The sequence below is a fragment of the Eretmochelys imbricata genome, chromosome 4 (genome assembly GCF_965152235.1).
Source record: "Eretmochelys imbricata isolate rEreImb1 chromosome 4, rEreImb1.hap1, whole genome shotgun sequence".
In the NCBI taxonomy this organism is placed as follows: Eukaryota; Metazoa; Chordata; order Testudines; family Cheloniidae; genus Eretmochelys; species Eretmochelys imbricata.
This window is the reverse complement of record NC_135575.1, coordinates 142,469,612-142,489,374: the sequence shown is the minus strand read 5'-3', so window position 1 is coordinate 142,489,374 and position 19,763 is coordinate 142,469,612. Positions and strand designations below refer to the sequence as shown.

The 19,763-nt window shown below is 48.5% G+C and overlaps 1 protein-coding gene across 1 annotated transcript in view; it reads left to right on the top strand.

Moving 5' to 3' along the window:
- Positions 1-19,763, top strand: part of DYSF (dysferlin) — a 300,841-nt gene that overhangs the window by 255,067 nt on the left and 26,011 nt on the right. Inside the window, exons 50-53 of the mRNA XM_077816190.1 lie at positions 313-401; positions 809-904; positions 3,046-3,187; positions 15,039-15,138. Coding sequence (XP_077672316.1) covers positions 313-401; positions 809-904; positions 3,046-3,187; positions 15,039-15,138 — 427 coding nt within the window. The remainder of the gene's footprint in view (positions 1-312; positions 402-808; positions 905-3,045; positions 3,188-15,038; positions 15,139-19,763) is intronic.

Here is a 19,763-nt window from a genome sequence, read left to right as displayed (position 1 = left end):
AATGGTTAACCACCCTTATTTCAAAATGGGGGCCTTCTGGAAGCTAAGCCAGCCGGTTCTTGCTCAGCCTCTCTCTATTAAATGAAAGAGCCGTTTCGTACGCTGTATGTGCTCCCCGGGAGGGTACTTTGCTTCAGCTCCCAGATCTGTTTGCTGAAATAAGAAGTGGGCTCCTTGCCATTGTCGAAAATAAATCTCCTCCTGCCTTTGAGCTCTTTCATTGTTTTGAGTCGATATTTCCATGAACACATCAAACAAGGAGAGTGACGTTAACCCAGTTCCTAGACCTCACAGCTGTTTGTTTCATTACAGGGAAAGCTACAGATGTGGGTAGACTTGTTTCCAAAGTCTCTGGGTCCGCCTGGACCTCCGTTCAACATCATGCCGCGCAGAGCAAAGAGGTGACTTGGTTTTTGTTTCTTGCTGGTGTGTGAGCTCCCTGTCGGGGATGCTGATGGAATAGACCACATTATCTGGTCACTTACACAAAGAAATAGTGGCTGCTTGCACGTTCTGCCCAGGGAATCGTTATGCACATGTCAGAGGAGATATGAGTGCTTGGAACGTTCTCCTGCCCTAATTGCCTACAGCCATATGCTTCTAAAGCATCCTTTAGCCCAAACTCTCCTGGGTGACTTTACACCCAGGGAGATTTCTCACATGAGTGAAAGTTACAGGATCAGACCCTTTGCATCTGAGCTATTCTGCAAACAAGCTGCCTTTAAATATAGCCTTAGCTTCCTTCCATTTTAGACCCTGGTTTTTATTCCATTCTGATGTCTCGGTGTGTGGTGGGGGGATATTTCAGGTTCTTCTTGCGCTGCATTATCTGGAACACCAAAGACGTGATCCTAGATGACCTCAGCATCACTGGAGAGAAGATGAGCGACATCTACGTGAAAGGGTAGGCGATCCCGCTGCTTCAGGCTATGTTAGTGATGTGTCAATGTGTTGCAGATCAGCAAGGAAACAGTTAACTATTGCGACATTCAGGTGGTCTTCATTGGGCATCTGAGTGAACCCCTCACTGAGATAAATGGGGCAAGTTCACACCTCTGCGAGCTGTTGTTCCAGGCTCTTTGCAAACACCAGTATTAGCTGCAGTCACTTCACATTTCTGCGGTTTTCTTTGCAACCGTAACAGCTGAGATTCTGAAGGACAAGATAGCAACTTGAGAGAGGTGCTAGTATGTTGTATTGCTGGACACCAGCCCAACTGAAGCCTCATCCATGGCATGGATTATGCATGTGTTGTATACAGAGCTAGTCTTGTTTACATAGCTGCCTTTTTGAAATTCCTTTTCCTGGACAAAAATGTGGCAGCTGGCAGTAACTCCTCTGGCACGTTTTCCCTTCTCTGTCTGACTCCATTTATGTTTTATCTTGTGTAAAATAGTGCGATCACAGCCAAGGGAGTTACTTATTTTGTACGTTCTTGGTTTTATGAACAGGAAGAGGGAGGATTTTGAAACAGACTGTAAATCCCTTTTTTACAATCCCAATTTTCCTCCTGTAAATCCAAAATGCACACGGCTTACCTGGTATTCGCATCAAGTTCATTGTTGTCAATTCTAGCCAAGAGGTTCCATACGTTTTGGAGTTTGGAATTAGCAGAGTGGGGCGGGATAGCATTGGGGAAGTGGGAATATCTAAAGTTTGATCAAGCCCCCCCGCCCCACCGCCCGCCTGGTTTTTTATCATTCCCAACAAACATACAGATCACCCATTGCTGTAAATGAGCTAAATGCTTTGCCCAACCATCATTTACCATGTCTTCCCAAGATGGGATAATCAACATTCCTGCATGACACTGGCTCCTATAAAGCCAATCCCACATGACACATAAGTGATTTGGCACTGTGCCCTATGGTACAAAGGCACCTCTGTCACAAGTCAGACTAGTGACTATGTGTGACTCCTAGTTGGCCTCCTAACTAGAGCTCAGAGGCTACTGTGATGGGCTGGGTCCTTATAAGCAGGCAGATGAGATAGATCACAATCAGGGCCCTAATACCTCAAATAAATAACAGTGCATTTTGTTTGCAAGAAACTAAACTGCTATTTATTATCTGTATCAAAGAAGCACCTAGAGCCCCAACAGAGACCAGGGCCCCATTGTGCCAGGCATGATGGTCCTTGTTAGCACCAGTACAGATATGTCTAGAAATACATTAAGGGCTGGTACAAAGAGGACGGTGATCAGCTGTTCTCCATGCCCACGGAAGGTAGGACAAGAAGTCATGGGCTTAATCTGCCGCAAGGGAGATTTAGGTTAGCTACTAGGAAAAGCTTTCTAATGTAAGGATGGTTAAACACTAGAATAGGCTTCCAAGGGAGGTTTGTGGAATCCCCATGACTGGAGTTGTGAAGAACAGATTAAACAAACAGCTGTCAGGGATGATCTAAGCTTACTTGATTCTGCCTCAGCGCAGGGGGCTGGACTTGACGACCTCTGAAGGTCCCTTCCAGCCCCACATGTCTATGATTCTATGACAAGGAGATTTTTTTATTTTTAATTTTGTATTAAATTTTATACTAAATAAATGCATAATTTTGTATTAAAATTTCCTACAGAAAGTTATTTTGCAATTACTGACCAAAACTGTCAAAGCTAAAGTTAGGCTCCCTTATGTAGGTAGGTCCCAGGTCATTTAGGACTTTGTAGGTCAAAAACAACATCTTAAAACCAGTTGGAAGCCAATAGGCAACCAATGGGCAATATGCCAATCATTATTCCTTCAAAAAGAAAAGGAGTACTTGTGGCACCTTAGAGACTAACCAATTTATTTGAGCATAAGCTTTCGTGAGTTGCATCCGATGAAGTGAGCTGTAGCTCACGAAAGCTTATGCTCAAATAAATTGGTTAGTCTCTAAGGTGCCACAAGTACTCCTCTTCTTTTTGTGGATACAGACTAACACGGCTGCTACTCTGAAACCTGTCATTATTCCTTCAGTCATCTTTATATCTGCACCCATCAGTTTTGAGTGAGTTGCTCAAAGATCCTTTGTTTTCATTTAATTACTCAGTGCCTTTGTATTTTGCAGCTGGATGATTGGCCATGAGGAGAACAAACAGAAGACCGATGTGCATTACCGGTCTATGGGAGGCGAAGGGAATTTCAACTGGAGATTTGTCTTCCCCTTTGACTACCTTCCCGCTGAGCAAGTCTGTCACATTGCTAAAAAGGTGAGCTTCTTACATCCGCCTAGTTATAGTCCTTGGGGGACTGACTATACTTCTTGTTAGAGACAAGGTATTTGAGGCAATATCTTCTACTGGACCAACATTTGTTGCTGAAAGAGAAAAGCTCAGAAGCATGGTCCAGTAAAAGAATTACCTCATACATCTGGTCTCACATCCTGGAACCAGAATGGCTACAACAACACCGCAAACAACATGTGCTTGATCTACACAGCAAACAACACACTGAAGTTACGCAATGATATGCCTGCCATTGATCTGTTTTTACATGGGAATGATGGGGGTGAAGGGAGGATTAGTGACACTTCTTTCCTTCTGGCCTTCGAATCGATGAATCAGTGGGTTACACAACAGCAGTGGTTAAGGGGTTAGAGCAGGAGTTCTCAAACGTCATTGCACCGTGACCCCCTTCTGAGAACAAAAATTACTACATTACCCCAGGAGTGGGGACAGAAGCCTGATCCTGCCCGAGCCCCACTGTCCTGGGTTGGGGGGCCAAAGCCCAAGCCCCACTGCTCCAGGCAGGGGGTCCAAAGCTGAAATCCAAGGGCTTCAGCCCCAGGCAGGGAGCCTGTAACCTGAGTCCTACCAACCCGGACTGAAGCCCTGGGGCTTTTGCTTCAGCCCTGGGTGGTGCGGCTCAGGCTTCAGCTTCAGTCCTGGGTGGTGGGGCTTGGGCTTTGGCCCCGGGCCCCAGCAAGTCTGAGCCAGCCCTGGTGACCCCATTAAAATGGGGTCACAATCCACAGTTTGAGAACCGCTGGGTTAGAGGGACTGACTCTCGAGAAGGGGTTCTGGACATATGAAGTAGTGCTAGTAAAAGACAGCCACAAGGGGGATCAAACAGACCTTCAGAGGGCACTCGACTTACCTCATGTGTGCCCAGCTGTAGCAGTGAACCCCGAGATGAGGAAATTGTCGTCACGTATCCTGAATTGGGGCCAAATATACAATGACAGTCCTCAGCACTGTGCTCCTGATCAAGCTACAAATAGTCAATTATCTTCATAACGTGGGTTGGCAAAAGTGAAGGGAGGGAAGAGCCTACAGATATTGGAAGGGGATGTAAGTGTCAGGGAAGCCTAGGAGCAGGCAGGGGTGTGTGGGTGGGTAGAGCTAGACATGCTGGGATTAAATTAAGGAAAATGTAGGCAGAATATCCAGGAATACGTTCCTCGGTGGGGGGTGGGGTGAGATCTATTCTACTTTGCCCCACCTCTCCTACCCCAGTTCTCCCGAGAAGTTTTTTTTTAAGGTCCCATCTCTCTCTGCAGGAACTGGCTTGCTTTGGGGTATCATCATGTAACCCACAGGCCTCCTGGGTGGGGTGTTCTGTCCCTTGTAGTGGCACCGAGACAACCTGGAGAGAGAGATGAATGCGTATGCTCTACAGCCTTAGCTAAGGGCCACATGGCTTTTAGCTCATGCAGCAGGGGCTCATGCATTTAGCTTCAGTGGTCCCAGGTTCGATTCTGCCTGCCGATGACCAGGATCTGTCGCCGTTACAAGGGGGAGCTCATCTGGGATTTCCACTGGGAAGTCTCTGAAGCTCGGGATGTGCTTCCTCAGCTAGGGGAAGTATGTAACACCACACACCTCCTGGGTGTGGTGTTCTGTCCCATCTAGTGATGCTGAGACCACTTAGAGAGAGAGGGAGAGAGATATTAATGAGTCTGCTCTACAGCCTTAGCTAACAGCCATAGGGCGTTTAGCTCATGCGGTGGAGGCTCATGCATTGAGCTCCTGAGGTCCCAGGTTTGATCCCACCTGCTGATAACCAGAGTCTGTCGGTGTTACAGTTACAAACTCCAATACTGAATTAACCCCCCCACAAGAGTTCTTGCCTCCATCACACTGCCCTTCCGGTAAGAACTTGGTCTCTGTGTGCATTCAGCCACTGGTCTCTCTGCCTAAGAAAGCGTATTGGGGTGGGGCCTTTGCCTAGATGTGAGCTAGATTAGGAGCGGCTCTCCCAATTCCCTTCACAGGAGAAGAACTTTCTGGAGTTAGATGGATTGGAGCCAGGGCTTTGGTGTGAAAGACTCCTTAGTTCCATTACCAATCCCCTGAGCTAGCCAGCCCCTCCACCCACCGCTTCAACCCCCCGTGAAGGGGCCCAGTTTCAATGCGAATCACTGGATACTTAAGATGATTGACAGAATCATACCTCTACCCATTTCACGCTTCATGTTAAGCAAATCAAAAGTACAGTGTGTAGCACATTCAATTATCCCCTTTGAAAAAGCAAAGCCCCCCCAATAAACCCTTTAAGAAAATACATCCCACTGTGCCGATATTGATTCTCCTCCGACCACATGTCTGCCAACACTGTATCAGAAAATAAACAGCTTGTAAAATAGCTCTGTAGAGGCAAAAATAACGAATGAAAAGCCATGCTTTGTGTTTGCAGGACACATTCCACTCTTTCAATTTTTGATCTCGCCATGTGCTGTTTGAACTCCAGGTTCATTACTGCTGCTGTAAAAAGCCCATGCACTGATCTTTAAATACAGCCATGGAAAGCGGAATTTAAATCAAAACGGTCAGACAGCAAATTCTAAGCAGCTAAAAGCCACCTGCGCCCAGGCTTCCTGGAGGTGGCATTTGAGCTGAAAGTGCTGTAGAGAAGAGTGCCGGCACTGGCTTTCCACTCCTTTGTTTGTCCTGGGGCTACACGCTCTGTTAGTTAATCCACAAAGAACCTTGAGCTCCCCATTGAGAGATGGACCTCGGAATGCAAAATTCAGATCCGGATTGCAAATATTCACCCTAAAATTGAGGGAAAATCAAATGAAGTGGTTTGCATAAGGCTAGTCTCTGCTTGTAATAGCGTAATGAAACATCAAAGGTAGAGATGCATACAGGTCCGTTGAATCATCTTCCTCATTCCTCTGCCAATGCAAAATTGGTTCCTACAGACTTTCCTCCAGGGCTTTGGCTAGTTTTGTTTTAAACAATGAGCTTTCTGCTACTTCCCTTGGGAGTTTACTCCGCAGATTAATGGATCTCACCCATAGAAAATGTCCTAATACTCACCCTGCATGTTCTTCTTCTACTTCCCCTTCATTTTGTGTGATTCTTGATTTAGTTGGGGATTGGTCCTGCTTTGAGCAGGGGGTTGGACTAGATGACCTCCTGAGGTCCCTTCCAAACCTGATATTCTATGATTCCATGATTCTTCTATAGCAGTAGGCTCCGAAGACCTAGACAAGGGCTGGGTGCTATATAAACATATAAGGAGACACCACCCCTACTTCAATCTTATTTAAGATAAGACACAGGAAGTGGATATAACAAATGAGAGTGGGTAGTTGGGGTGGGAGCAGGTGGATAACAGTGCTAAGAATAAGTGGTTATGTAGGATACCCAGAGGCATGACTTGATGATTGTGATACATTTCAGTGTAGGATGTGTATGTAAATTAATACACCCCCAGTTTAACAAAGTGCATCAGCACATGTTTAAGTCCCTGTTGAAGTCCTCTGCTTGAATGCTTTGCTAAATCAGGGCCCAGATATAGCAGCAAACTTGAGCGGCTTTCTATGTAGCCATTATCAGTTGGCAGTTTCCTGTAGGCATCATGGTAGTGGTGGGTCTTAAGATGGATCTGAAGAGAAGCAGGGAGCGGCACTATGGACTAGTGGAAAAAGTGGGCAAGAAGGAGACTTACATCCAGAGGCTTGTTTTTTCCCCATGACTCCTAGCTATACCCGTGTCCAGCCCTCACCCTACCTCGCTTCCTTGTAAGTTGTTTCCACCAAGTAATTCCTGTTGATTCACTGCCATTTGTTGATGTCTTCCTGGTAGTGACCGCCCAGGAGTGTTGTGGGCCAGAACCTCTTCTGGGGTAACTTGGCCATTGCATTCCATGGACCTAAGCAGATGTATGCCAGCCTGGGGTCAGGGAGAAGAGCCAGAGACTCTGTGAAGTCCATTAGGGACTTTGCTGTTGCTATTGATTCTATGTGGGAGGTGCTCTGCATTATAAAATCCTAAGACAAATCAGTAGACAGGCAGATCTGGCTCAGTATGCTCATCACACATTCCCTGGAGTTTATCCCTTGAGTTATGCGGACAGTTACCCATTTCCTTCCTCCTCATGAAAAATAACCAGAATTACAATTACTGCTGCTACAACACCATAGCTTTTTTCTTATGGTATATTGTGCTTTTCACCTTGAAAGATACCAAAGCTCCTTGAAGAACTTAGGTTCTGATCATACAAGGTGCTGAGCACCTTCTGTAGGATCTTTCAGCTAACACTGGATTCATACATGGAGTGCCTGCAGGATCAGTGGCATATTCTTTAAAGCCCTTTCTTTTGAAAATGTTTGCATAGGGTCATGTAAATCATAGAATCATAGCAGATTAGGGTTGGAAGAGACCTCAGGAGGTGATCTAGTCCAACCCCCTACCCAAAGCAGGACCAACACCAACTAAATCATCCCAGCCAGGGCTTTGTCAGGCCGGGTCTTAAAAAACTCATCAGATTTCTTCTGGCCCAATCCTCCAATTTGTCTAGGTCACTCTGGACCCTTTCCCTACCCTTGAGCGTATCTACTTCTCCCTCCCACCAGTTTAGTGTTATCTGTGAACTTTCTGAGGGTGCAATCCATCCCATCATCCAGATCATTAATAAAGATGTTAAACAAAACCAGCCCCAGGACCAAACCCTCGGGCACTCCACTTGATACCGGCTACCAACTAGACATCGAGCCGTTGATCACTACTCGTTGAGCCTGACAATCTAGCCTGCTTTCTAGCCAACTTTTCTTTCTTCTCATGATTAGAGCTGGTTGGAAAATCCAAGTTTATTCCTGCAACATAGTGTGCCCAAAACATTTTTGTTTGATATTTTTAGTGGAAAATTTTGATTTTTTTCAGTTGAAGAAAATTCAAACTGAATTTTATATTTTGTTGAAATTTTCATTTCATTTTGGCTATCAAAAACTGGGATAAAAAACAGTAATTGATTTTCAGTATGGAGATTCCCCCCCTCCTTTTCCTGCTTTCCTCCCTTCTTTTACAGTGGAAAAAAATAAGGGGAATGTAAAATACAGGAGACAAAGATGAGATGGTGGAACCTGAAAACTGAATATATTTTGGTTTTTGAAAAATGAAATGAAAATTTCAACTTGAAACAAAAAAATTCAGTTTGTTTCCATTGGAAAAAACAAAATTTTAATCAAATCTAACATTTCCATGTTGATGAAAAATATTTCAGTTGAAAAATTTCAACCAGCTCTATTTCCCAATATTGATTGTATTAATAATAAAAGAAACAAACATATACAGAAATGGATAACATAGCAAGAAGATGGAAGGCAAAAATGGGTGAACCGAAATGCCTGGCAATGTACGAGGAATATGATGTGCTAGACATTACTGAAAGATAGTGGAATAACAAAAGTCACACAAACACTCTGGTACCTGGCTATAAATTATATAGAAAGGACAGATTGTAGAGACTGAGGAATTAGCACTATGCCAAATACATTCCATAGACTGCAGTGAGACACAATTCCAGAGTAGAGAGCACCATGCCATAGGGTCTGGAAAAGGGGTGAGCAAACCGAGGGCCACATCTGAGTGGGGAAATTGTATGCAGGGCTATGAATCAGGGCTGGGGCAGAAGATTGTGGTGTGGGAGGGAGTGCAGGAGCAGGGTCTTGGGGTGCAGGAGGGGGCTCCGGATAGGGGGTTTGGGTACAGGAGGGGTGAGGCAGGGGGTTCAAGGCAGGGGGTTTGGGGGCTCAGGGCAGGGGGTTGGGGTGTGGGGTGCAGGGAGGGGTTTGAGGTGTGGGCTCCGGCCCGGCGCCACTTACCTCGAGCAGTTCCGCGGTGGCAGCAGCGCGCAGTGGGGCTAAGGCAGGCTCCCTGCCTGCCCTGGCCCTGCGCCACTCATGGATGTGGCCAGCATGTCCGGCAGTGGCTCCTGGGGGTGGGGTGGGGTAGGCGGCTCTGCCGCGCGCTCCCCTTGCCTGTGGGTACCACCCCCGCAGCTCCCATTGGCTGCGGTTCCCTGTTCCCGGCCAATGGAGCCCTCTGCCTCCCCCCTCCCCCAGGGGCCGCAGGGATGTGGTGCCGGCCACTTCCGGGAGCGGCGCAGGGCCAGGGCAGGCAGGGAGCCTTTCTTAGCCCTGCTGCACCATGGGGCTGGCAATCCCGTGGGCCAGATTGAAAGCCCTGATGGGCAGGATCTGGCCCATGGGCCATAGTTTGCCCTCCCCTGGTCTGGAGCATAAAAATCCCAAGTCTATTATTATTATTAATAATAATAATAAATAATTTATTTAACATTTAGAGAGTGATGACAACTACAGCCTTCCATTAGCTCTTGGCTCCATTGTGCTAGGCACTGCACAGTCATATAGTAGTAACAGTATATTACTCATAGGGTTAAGGTGCCAGCCTCCTGATCAGTGAAAGGACTTTGAGGATAGAATTTTAATGGAGACTGTTGCTACCAATCCCAAGAATTAAAAATTATGCCAGTTCCCCCCCAAAATCACGAGATTGGCTTAAAAATCAAGAGAATTTAAAAATAAGAAATGTTGGGTTCTTTTCATCTGCCTTCTAATTTTTGAGCCTGAAGAGGTCACATTTCCAAGCTTTTGTTTGTTACCAGGAAGGCTAGAAACTGAATTTTTGTTCAAAGTGAATACTGAGACTCTATTGCTGTCACCTGACTCCAAGAGCTGGGGCTTGAAGAAAAACACCAAGGATTGTGAAAGGCTGGATAAAATTGTGAGAGTTGGCAACAGTAGTCAGAGCTCAAAGAGGCAACATAGTCAAATGAAATAGTAATAATGGATGATTTCAGCTGCCTACTTATTATAAATAGATGAAATGTCCTAATGGGACAAAGTTCAGAGAAGCTGTTTCTTGACACCTTGAAGGATTGCTCCTTGGAACAGTTAGTTCTAGTTGTCACAAGAGGAGGGGCTCAACTGCCACAAGAAAAAGCGGACAGCCAACCACCAATGAGATGCTCCAGGGCCTCTCGCCCAGCCACAGGGTCCCCCTCTGGAGCAGCCAGGAGGAACAAATGCAGGCTATGGGGCCAAAAAAGAAGCTCTTTCCTCCAGACACAGGCTGAAACAAGCCAGACTTTCTTCAAAGATACCGAGTGGAAACCAGCAGTTCAGGGTCACAATGCCCCAGAGAAAATGCTCTTGACTTTGTATTCCGTAGAACATAAACAGCCCAGAAGAATTGCAGCGCTGTCAACACTTTGCTAGCGATAGAAACAATTTCTTATGCCTCCTTCCTGTATTATTCACAATCATAAAACATTTACACACCGCCCCCTCTCCAAACCACTGCAAAACAAAACCGACAATAATTCACCTCCTTTTCCCTCCCGGGCTTGCAAAATTGTTGCAAAGGGTAATTTTATGGTGCACCTTCGTAGCAAGGTTTAATCATCGAGGCAAATTTCTCGCTGCTTCGAAATAGACCATAAACTTAGCTATGCATCGAATTCCTCCCCTTTCCCTTCCACCTGATCCCTTTTCACAACCTAGTTTCCAGATTTGCTCTGCAGTGTCTCTTGGTTCACATGGCTCCTAGGAGGAGTGTTCTCCTGCTGGCCAAGCCACGCTGACAGTATTTTTCCACAAGAAAGGCCAAGCTGTACCGATTGTGCAAACTGTGTGCTGTATCTGAATCCGCCAAACGCCTCATCCTGCGTGAGTCATCCTTAGTCAGGCAGAGAGCCTCACTGAAGGCAGGGTTGATCAGCTGAGTAAAAGCTGCAGTGTTGGACGGTGAATGTGCTTATTGCAGACTAAAAGTTGAGGACCGGATTCTGATACCCTGGCTGAGCAGTAACTGAGTACATGAGCAATCCCATTGTGCCAGTTTCTGCTGCCCAGACTCAGTAGCACCGTATTCCACATGTTATTATTGGCATTAGAGTAGCAATGAGAGGCTGAGATCAGGGCCCCATTACAGTCCCTGCCCAGAGGAGCTACAGTCTAAATCAGCAAAGGGTTTGGGGGTGGGGGGAAGCAGAGATAGAGAGGAGATCTTGTCGAGGTTACACAGCTGCTTAGGAGTAGAGGCCAGGTCTACCAACACCCAAGTCAGTGCCCTGCTGCCAGTCCAGGCTGCCTTCCGTTTTCCATACGGTTGAGTTCGATGGGTCTATGTGAGTTCGATGGCACCGCTCATGTAGTCGCTCTGTGCCATTGGGAGAGGGCTCTCCCGCCCACAGAATAAAACCAGCTCAACGAGCAGCAGTAGCTGTGTGGGCAGGAGACGCTCTCCCACCGACATAGCACTGTCCACACCTGCGCTTCCGCCGGTGTCACTCATGTCGCTCAGGGATGTGGGTTTTTTCACACCCTTGAGTGACGTAAGTTACACTGACAGAAGTGGGAGTGTAGACAAGGCCTACGTATGAATAAGGCCATTAGAATCAAGCCCACTGAAATCAAAATGGAGCGTGAGTTAGCGTGGCGGGACTTGGCTCAGACAAGGGGCCCCAGCATTCGGCTTGCTGCGAATTCTTCGTCTCACCCCATGAATTGCAAATAGATTCTACATTTCATCCCTGTTCCCAACATCATGTTTTCGGTGGCAAAAAGTATGGACTCGGCTGATGAAAGTCAGTTAAATGCCACGTGCTTTTCACTGTGGGAGACACTGTGAAATTGAACATACAGCGATATCTTCGGCTTCTATGATATGTTCACCCTCAGAGCCAGTTAGCCTCGTTGTCGGTCCCTCAGACTCTAAGTCTCTGCCCCTCTTGGCAGGAGCTCCGCCTCCTTTCTTCTGGTGAGCAAAAGGAGGCCACGCCTACCTCCAGCATTTAAAGGGGCAGGTCAGCATTTTGAAACTCAGGTCCCTTAAAGTTAGGCCCTTCCCGTAACTGGGAGTTGCAGGTACTCAGATCGTCCGAAAATGGGGTTACATAGTCTAGGTACCTAAAATACGGATTTGGGTGGCTCACTTTAAGACATTCACGTTTTAACCATATCTCTTTTGTAAGTTGACTCTCTATATCCATAACACTTCCCAGGGGACCCTCTTCTGTGGCTTCCCCCTTGGGTAGCTAACAGTCCCTCTACAGGGTAGGACATAATCAAAATGTAGGAAAGGGAAGACTCAGACGCCAGTCCTTTTTAGCAGTTTTAATTTAGAATAATTTATTACTTGGGAAAATGACTCCCCTCTCCCACCCCCTTGAAAAAACACCAGTTTCTCGGAGGAAGAGGTGAAAAAATTGAAGTTTCCATTTATTATTTTATAATTTTTCTGGATCCTAAAATATTTAAGATGCATAAATAAAACACCCCATTTCAAAACCGTCAGTGTGTTTTTACAAAGTGAGCAGAGGATTGGAGATAAATTGAAATACAACCTTCCAGAGGGATCTCTTAAATGAAACCAGTTTCAATAGGGTTTAAATATTCCCCTCCCCCCACCATCGCCCCTGGTCAATTATTTATGTTTTTATGGAGTCTGACACATTCTTTTTTCTTATATTGCTTGATATAATGAATACGAGGTTTGTAGCTCCAGTGGTGAATTTATGGCAGGGAGAATGTGTCATGAATAATTCCCACATTTCCTGGTTTTAATTAAATCAAGTTTCATTTATGATAGTGCCATGTTGACACAGGATGGCGTGAAGCCTTGCCTACGGGATGCACCATGGCTCTTAATGAGAACATTCAACAGAGATAGTGGTCCTGACCTTGCGTCCCCATGTGAGCAATACTCCATTGACTAGATCCAGGAATTATGAAGCCTTCACTGTGCACGAGTCTCCATCTCTCTCTACCGAAGCACCTCACTCCTAATCTGCAGGCACTCTCTAATAGCATAGTACCAGGCCCTTTTAGAGACGACACTGACCAATTGTACCAAATTAAGTGGCAGTTTTTTTGACGTGGGCCAATATCTATGATAAACTAGATGATGCCACCACAAGCTCAGTTTCACTTGGAGCGTACACAGGATGTGAACCCAAGTTTCCAGAGGGAAGATTTGCAAAGAGCAAAGCTGGCTGATGGTGAATGGAGGGAGAGCACCATATCTAATGGAAAGTGCAGGGAACATTTAGATGGTCACAATGCAATTTCTTACACCAGCATATGGCCAGACCACCAGGACTGACATCCCAGCTCTTGCAAAAAGGGCCATGGGATCTTTAATGACTTGGTGTTCAAGGCCTAAGACTCTTCCGGTGGGACCATTGCTGGAATATTAGTGGGACTGTCATGGGGTCACTCACCACCTGGTGCCTCCTGCTGGGCATTTTGGGAACTAGCTCAGTCCCAGCGGGTGCACCCTCAGGTGTTGGTGGCTCCCGTCCTCGCCTCCGCCTGCAGACCCGTTACGGCTCCTTCCTCTGAGCATCTGTTTCATGGCACAGCCCTGCGGCCGGGTCACCATCCGGTTTCCCCCACTTCCAGGGGACTCCTCCACCAAGAGTCCAGCCACTCCTCGCAGCGACTTGGCAGTACACAGCTGGGCTGCTCCTTCAGCGGCTAGTGGGGGGGCCCAGGCCCACCCACTACTCTGGGCCCCGGCCCAGGGATCATATAAACAGCAGCTTCCTGCTGCCTCTTCCTTCCAGCCCACTGTCTCTATTCCCTGGGCCACTTCCCCGCAGCCTCAGCTCCTTCTGCTCCTGCCTCTGGCTCCAGCTCCTTTGCCCTCTTCCCAGGGCCTCGAGCCTGTAAGTCTTGGCAGCCCATCAGGAGCTCTCCCTAGCTTTCCCCGGTCCCTGCTAGCCTCTGCCCTTCCCCAGGTGCTGGTCTCTCTGTAGTCCCCTAGGAAGTCATTCTTCTCCCTAGGGCCCCTACAGCAGACTCCCTCACTCTGGTCTGCAACTTCCTTTTATATGGGCCAGCTGGGCCCTGATTGGCTGTTTCCCCTGCAGCCACTCCTTTGGCTGCCTGCCGCTCAGCTGGTTTTAACCCTCTCAGGGCCGGTGCGGGGCAGGCCCCCTGTGACAGGAACCAAGACTCATCTGGTGGGACCATTACTGGAATACTGTATCCAGTTTTGTGGTTCACACTTCAAAAGATGATGAAAAATTGGAAGGGTTTAGAAAAAAATCACAAGAATGATTCGAGATCTGAAAATCGTGCCTTCCAGTGAGAGAAACTGAAGAAACTCAATCAATTTAGTTTATGAAAGAAAAGTTTAAGAGGTAACTTGATCAAAGTCTGTACGTATCTGTATGTGGAAGAGATTTCTTACAGTAGATGGCTCTTTAATCTAGCAGTAAAAGGCAGAATGAGATCCAATGACTGGAAGCAGAAGGGAAACAAATTCAGACTAGAAATAAGGCATACATTGTAAACATGGATGGTAATTTGGAATTTGGGATGTGGTGGGGTTCTCCATCACATGCAGCCATTCAGTCAAGACTAGATATCTTTCTAACAGATCTCCCATAGCCCAAACAGAAATTGTGGTCTTGATGCAGGAATTGCAGGGTGAGGTCCTCTGGCCTCTGTTATGCAGGAGTTCGGACTGGATGATTATGATTGGTTCTTGTGGCCTTAAAATGTATGCATTGAAAAGAGAGATCCTTCAGCAGCATGGTACCTGTTACCACCCTTCGGGGTCATTGGCCCTGGGTGGTCTAGGCAGCCGGAGACACCTACACCACCACTGAATGTCTCCCATCCATGCTTTGGCTAAGGCCAGTGTTTATAACATGTGAGAACTAATGAGATTACAGTCTGTGGTAGCATGGCTGCGTACACTGAAGGAGCTAAAGACACACAATGTCTGAAATGACGATTGCCCCTGTATTCCTCTTTCTGCTCAACATCTTTTCTGGTTTGTTTCCTTTCCCCTGTGATCACAGGAGCACTTCTGGAGCTTGGACAAGACGGATAATAAAGTCCCACCTCAGCTTATCCTCCAGATCTGGGACAATGACAAATTCTCTTTTGATGACTACTTGGGTAAGTTGGGACGTGTTCATAGTTCAAAGAACTGATTTCTCAGGTTGCTGTCAATTCTGAAAAATATATAAAAAAAAAATTGAGTCGACCTGAGAAGTAATTTTTAGAACATTTTTGGCAAATAGAAAAGTAAAAAAAAAATCCTTTTGAGTAGAACAAAATGTTTTGTTGGACTCAACACTAAACATTCCACGTCGATTTAGTTTGATTTTTTTTAACTTTAAAAAAACCAAATGAAATTTCTGTACAAGTCATTTTGAAGTGAAAAATTTAAACTTTTTTTCAGAAGTTTTTTTGGTTTCGATATGAACCACTCGGTGAAGCCGTCAGACATCTGAGAAATGTTTTGGTGTCTCAGAATTTGCGTTTTTCGCTGATAAAAAGTTTCAGGCAATGAATGTCACGCCCAGTACTGAAATAGAGAGAGAGAGAGCAAGCTATGGCCCTAGAGATCAAATCACTGTGGAATCCTTTGGATTACAGGAAAGTCTAGTGGGTCATTGGCAGCATAGTTCAGATCCCTGTATCACAGCAGGACTGATGCAATCCCTAAGTGATAGGTCTCCGGTCTCCACCTTCAGTGCACCAGGCCCTCAGCTGGTATAAATTAGTAGTAGTTCCAATGACTTCTGTAGAGCTGCTCTGATTTACATGAGCTCTGGTTCTATCCCAGTACCTCCATTAATGCTGATTTCACAAACCTTGGTACCTGCCCCATCATCTTCAATATTCTTAAGAGTTTAAACAGTTTTTCGTAGGATTCCACCTTGATGCAGCTTTCCATAAGCCCAGAGCATCTTGTTTTGTCTTCAGTAATGAGTGAGAATTGGCTTCAAACCTCTTTCTAACACCCTTTTAATATCCTGTATTTGTAGTCACTTTTCATGTTTCCCCTCCGCCTTTTCTCCTCCAGAACAAACATGCCCGGCCTTTCAGCCCATGCCAAGGTAGATAAACTGAATTCCATGCAGTTTGCTACACGTGAGTCTTTAAGACAAGACTTAAAATACCAAGGTCCGGTCTGTTCTGCATGGACATTAAAGATCCAGTGGCATTTTGTGTAAGAATGCAGGAGCTTGGCTTCCTTGGCCAAAATCCCGCCCGCTCTGTTTTGTGCAGTTTGCTGGGCGTTCTACCCCAGAAGTGGCTGCACGGGATGTATATAGTTTGTGAAGTGCTTTGGGCTGTTTCAGGTGCCATAGAAATGTGAGGTGTTCCATCTTCTGATCTCTTCAGGGCATTTTAATTTCTAAACCTTTCTGATCTCTCTTCTCCAAACTCTCTGTGATTTGACTGCTCTGCACTGAAATGTGTTGCCCAAAACTAACCTCACTCTTCAGCTCAGCTCTGCTGCATGTTGCAGTGAGTTTTCTGGCCATTCTTTTGATTTCTGAATACAATGTGTGCGGGTGATGATCAGTGTGGCCTGGTCTCCCAAATGTATGGAGTGAAGTGATTTTGGCCCCCTGCTGCAGAAGCTTTGTCCCATCAGTTCTCCCCCAACATCAGTTCATCCCCCCACCCCCCAGCTTCCCCATCAGTTCTCTGCATCACTGTGCTGCCTCCATCACTTCTCCCTCCCCCCCAGCAGCCCAGACACGCTCTGCCCCCAGAGGGAGGCAGCCAATCTCAGAGGGGGTTTTCCCCCAGGCAGGGCTGAAATTTGGGAGAGAGTCTTTGTGTCCGTGTATTTATCAGTCTGGCTGGAGGTCCATGTTTCTGTCTCCCTTCGTGTGCGCTGGAGTGGGCAGGTGGGTTTATCTGCATGTCCACATGGCCCATTGTTGTCCAGGGTATGAACAGGCAGTCGCCTCTGCACCGCAGAATTGTTTAGTGGCTGTTTATTAGGTGCCTGACTCAGGGTTGGAGGAGGGATGTTTTCTAGTTTGCTTAAAGTGGGGGCTGGGACACAATGCACCCCATAGGTCTGACGCAGCCCCCAGCTTTCTGTGCTGCAGCCACTGTTGTTAACACAGAGGGGCAGCTGGGGGAGACTCCACATCTAACATGCAGCGCTCCCCCGGAACACAGCAGTATCCAGGGTCTGTCTTCACTAAAGAGTTAACGCGGGGTCTTGGGTGTTCCCCTCGCCCCTTCCCATCCACACCCCCAACCCTCTGACCCTGGTGAAGAGCTGCTTTTCACTCGGCTAGCTGGCCCAGCTGGGCACGTGGGTCACAGCCTGTGTCCCACTCAGCAGTATGGACCCAGGCTACATTACGCGAGCGCTGATAGTTCTCCAGCGCCTTCCCACCCTTCCCCCTGTGTGTCCACAAACGCAGACCAGGGCTCTCAGAGTTCACGGGGAAAGACTTAGAGTGGCTGAGGTCACGGCAGCACAAAGCACTATGGGATACGCCTCTGAAGTCCTAGTGGACCCCACGAGGGAGAGCGGCACCAGTGGGGGCTTTGCAAGGTGGCTGCATATGTTAGAGAGTGCGCATGCAATCTTCTCCACTGAATGCAAATTAGAGGTGGTCCCCATGCAGGCGGCCTGGTGCCAGTGCGACCCTCTCTCTGGGCACTTGTGAATGAAAACACCGATAATTCCCAGCTCCGACCCTGCCCTGCATCGTCTGCACAGGGTTAATGCAGGAGCAGCCAGAGGCGCTGCCTGGGAAATAGGCCGTTTTCCTGCTAGGTTTGCTCCTCCTGAGGGATCAGGCTCCCTCAGTCTCTTCTAATGAAATCCCCAGGTGTCTTCCTTCACTCAGTGCGCTCAGGGCTCAGCTGGCCCAAGCCCTGGAGGTGGCGGGACAGATCCTGAGTGGGTGTAAATGGGGGCGCTGCCACTGACGTCCATTTGCCCCAGCTCTGGACTGGGCCCAGCATGGCCACTGCTGTCCCCCAAAGGGAACTGCATGGCACCTCAGCACCAGCCCTTCCCATCCCCCGCCGAGCCTCATCCCTGACCTGCAGGGACCTCACTAGGGTGACCTGGTGTCCGGTTTTCGACTGGAACGCCCCGTCGAAAAGGGACCCTGGCGGCTCCGGCCAGCACCACCAACTGGGCCATTAAAAGTCCAGTCAGCAGTGCTGCAGGGCTAAGGCAGGCTAGTCCTGGCACTGCACTGCGCCCCGGAAGCAGCCAGCAAGTCCGGCTCCTATGCGGGGGAGACACGATGCTCCGCGCGCTGCCCCCGCACAGAGCACCAGCTCCACACTCCCACTGCCCAGGAATCGCGGCCAATGGGAGCTGCAGGGGCGGTGCCTGAGGGTGAGAGGAGTGCGCGGAGCCTCCTGGCCCCTCCGCCTAGTAGCTGGACCTGCTGGTTGCAGCACAGTGCCGGGACAGGCAGGAAGCCTGCCTTAGCCCTACAGCATTACTGACTGGGAGCCTTCTGAGGTAAGCCTGCACCCCCACCCTGAGTCCCAACCCCCTGCCCCAGCCCTGAGCCCCCCCCAACTCACAGCCCCTTTGTGTACCCCAAGCCCCTCATCCCCAGCCCCACCCCAAAGACCACACCCCCAGCTGGAGCCCTCATCCCCCCTGCACCCCAACCCCCTGCCTCAACCTGCACCCCCCTCCTGCATCCCCCTTCAGTCCCACCCCAGAACCCGCACCCCCAGATGGAGCCCTCATCTCCTCCTGCATCCCAATCCCCAGCCCAGAGCCCCCTCCTGCACCCCAAACCCCTCTTCCCCAGCCCCACCCCAGAGCCCACAACCCCAGTTAGAGCTGTCACCCTCTCCTGCATCCCAACTCCCTGCCCCAGCCCAGTGAAGGTGAGTGAGGGTTGGGGAGAGTGAGCCACCGAGGGAGAGCAAATGTAGTGAGTGGGGGGCAGGGCCTCGGGGAAGTGGCGTGGCAGGGGGCGTCGCCTCGAGGAAGGAGTGGGGCTAGGGTGTTCAGTTTTGTGCAATTTGAAAGTTGGCAACCCTAGACCTCACCCTGACAGGGGAGGGGGTGAGTCCAGCGGGGCTAGGGCTGGAAGCCAGGTTGGGGCGAAGTCAGAACCTCCAATCCCTACATGCATTTCACATCCCTCTCTGATTGGCTGCCTTTCCCATTGCCCTGCCTCCCAGGAAGAGCAGCCAATGAGAACTGCTGCTGGAAGCTGGCAGGGCTCTCTCCCCTACTCTTAGGAGCCCACGCTGCTTTCACAGGAGGGGAGGGGGGAGCAGAGACCCCAGCAGCTCAGGGCGGCTCCTCCACTTATCCCCCGACTCCTGTGAGCAATGGGGACCGGATGGTACAACCCCATATCCTTCCCCTCCCCCTGCAACACCTGGCCTGGGAGAGGGAGGGAAGGGGCTCTGCTGCAGTCCCCAGGGCTTGGAAGGAGGAGGGTGAAAAACTGGGAGCTGCAGGAGAAGCTGGGCTCCGGCTGGGGAGCAGAACTGAGTGCTGAGCTTGGGATGGGCAATGTGGGGTGAGAGCTCCTGCAAGTGGGGCCCAAAATCCCATGCTGGGGGCAGGGGCTGTTAAAAATTCCAAAGGCCAAAACTACACAGTTAGGTTGTGTTTTCAAAACTTCACATGCTTTTGAGCCAATCACCTGGTTTTGGGGTCTGTCTCGTGGTGTTTGAGCTGCCGGGGTTGGCCAGGCTGCTCTAGGGAGACTCTGTCCCTTTAACATGCAGGAGGCTACAAGTCCCAGTGCCCAGTGGGTGCCGGAGAGGAT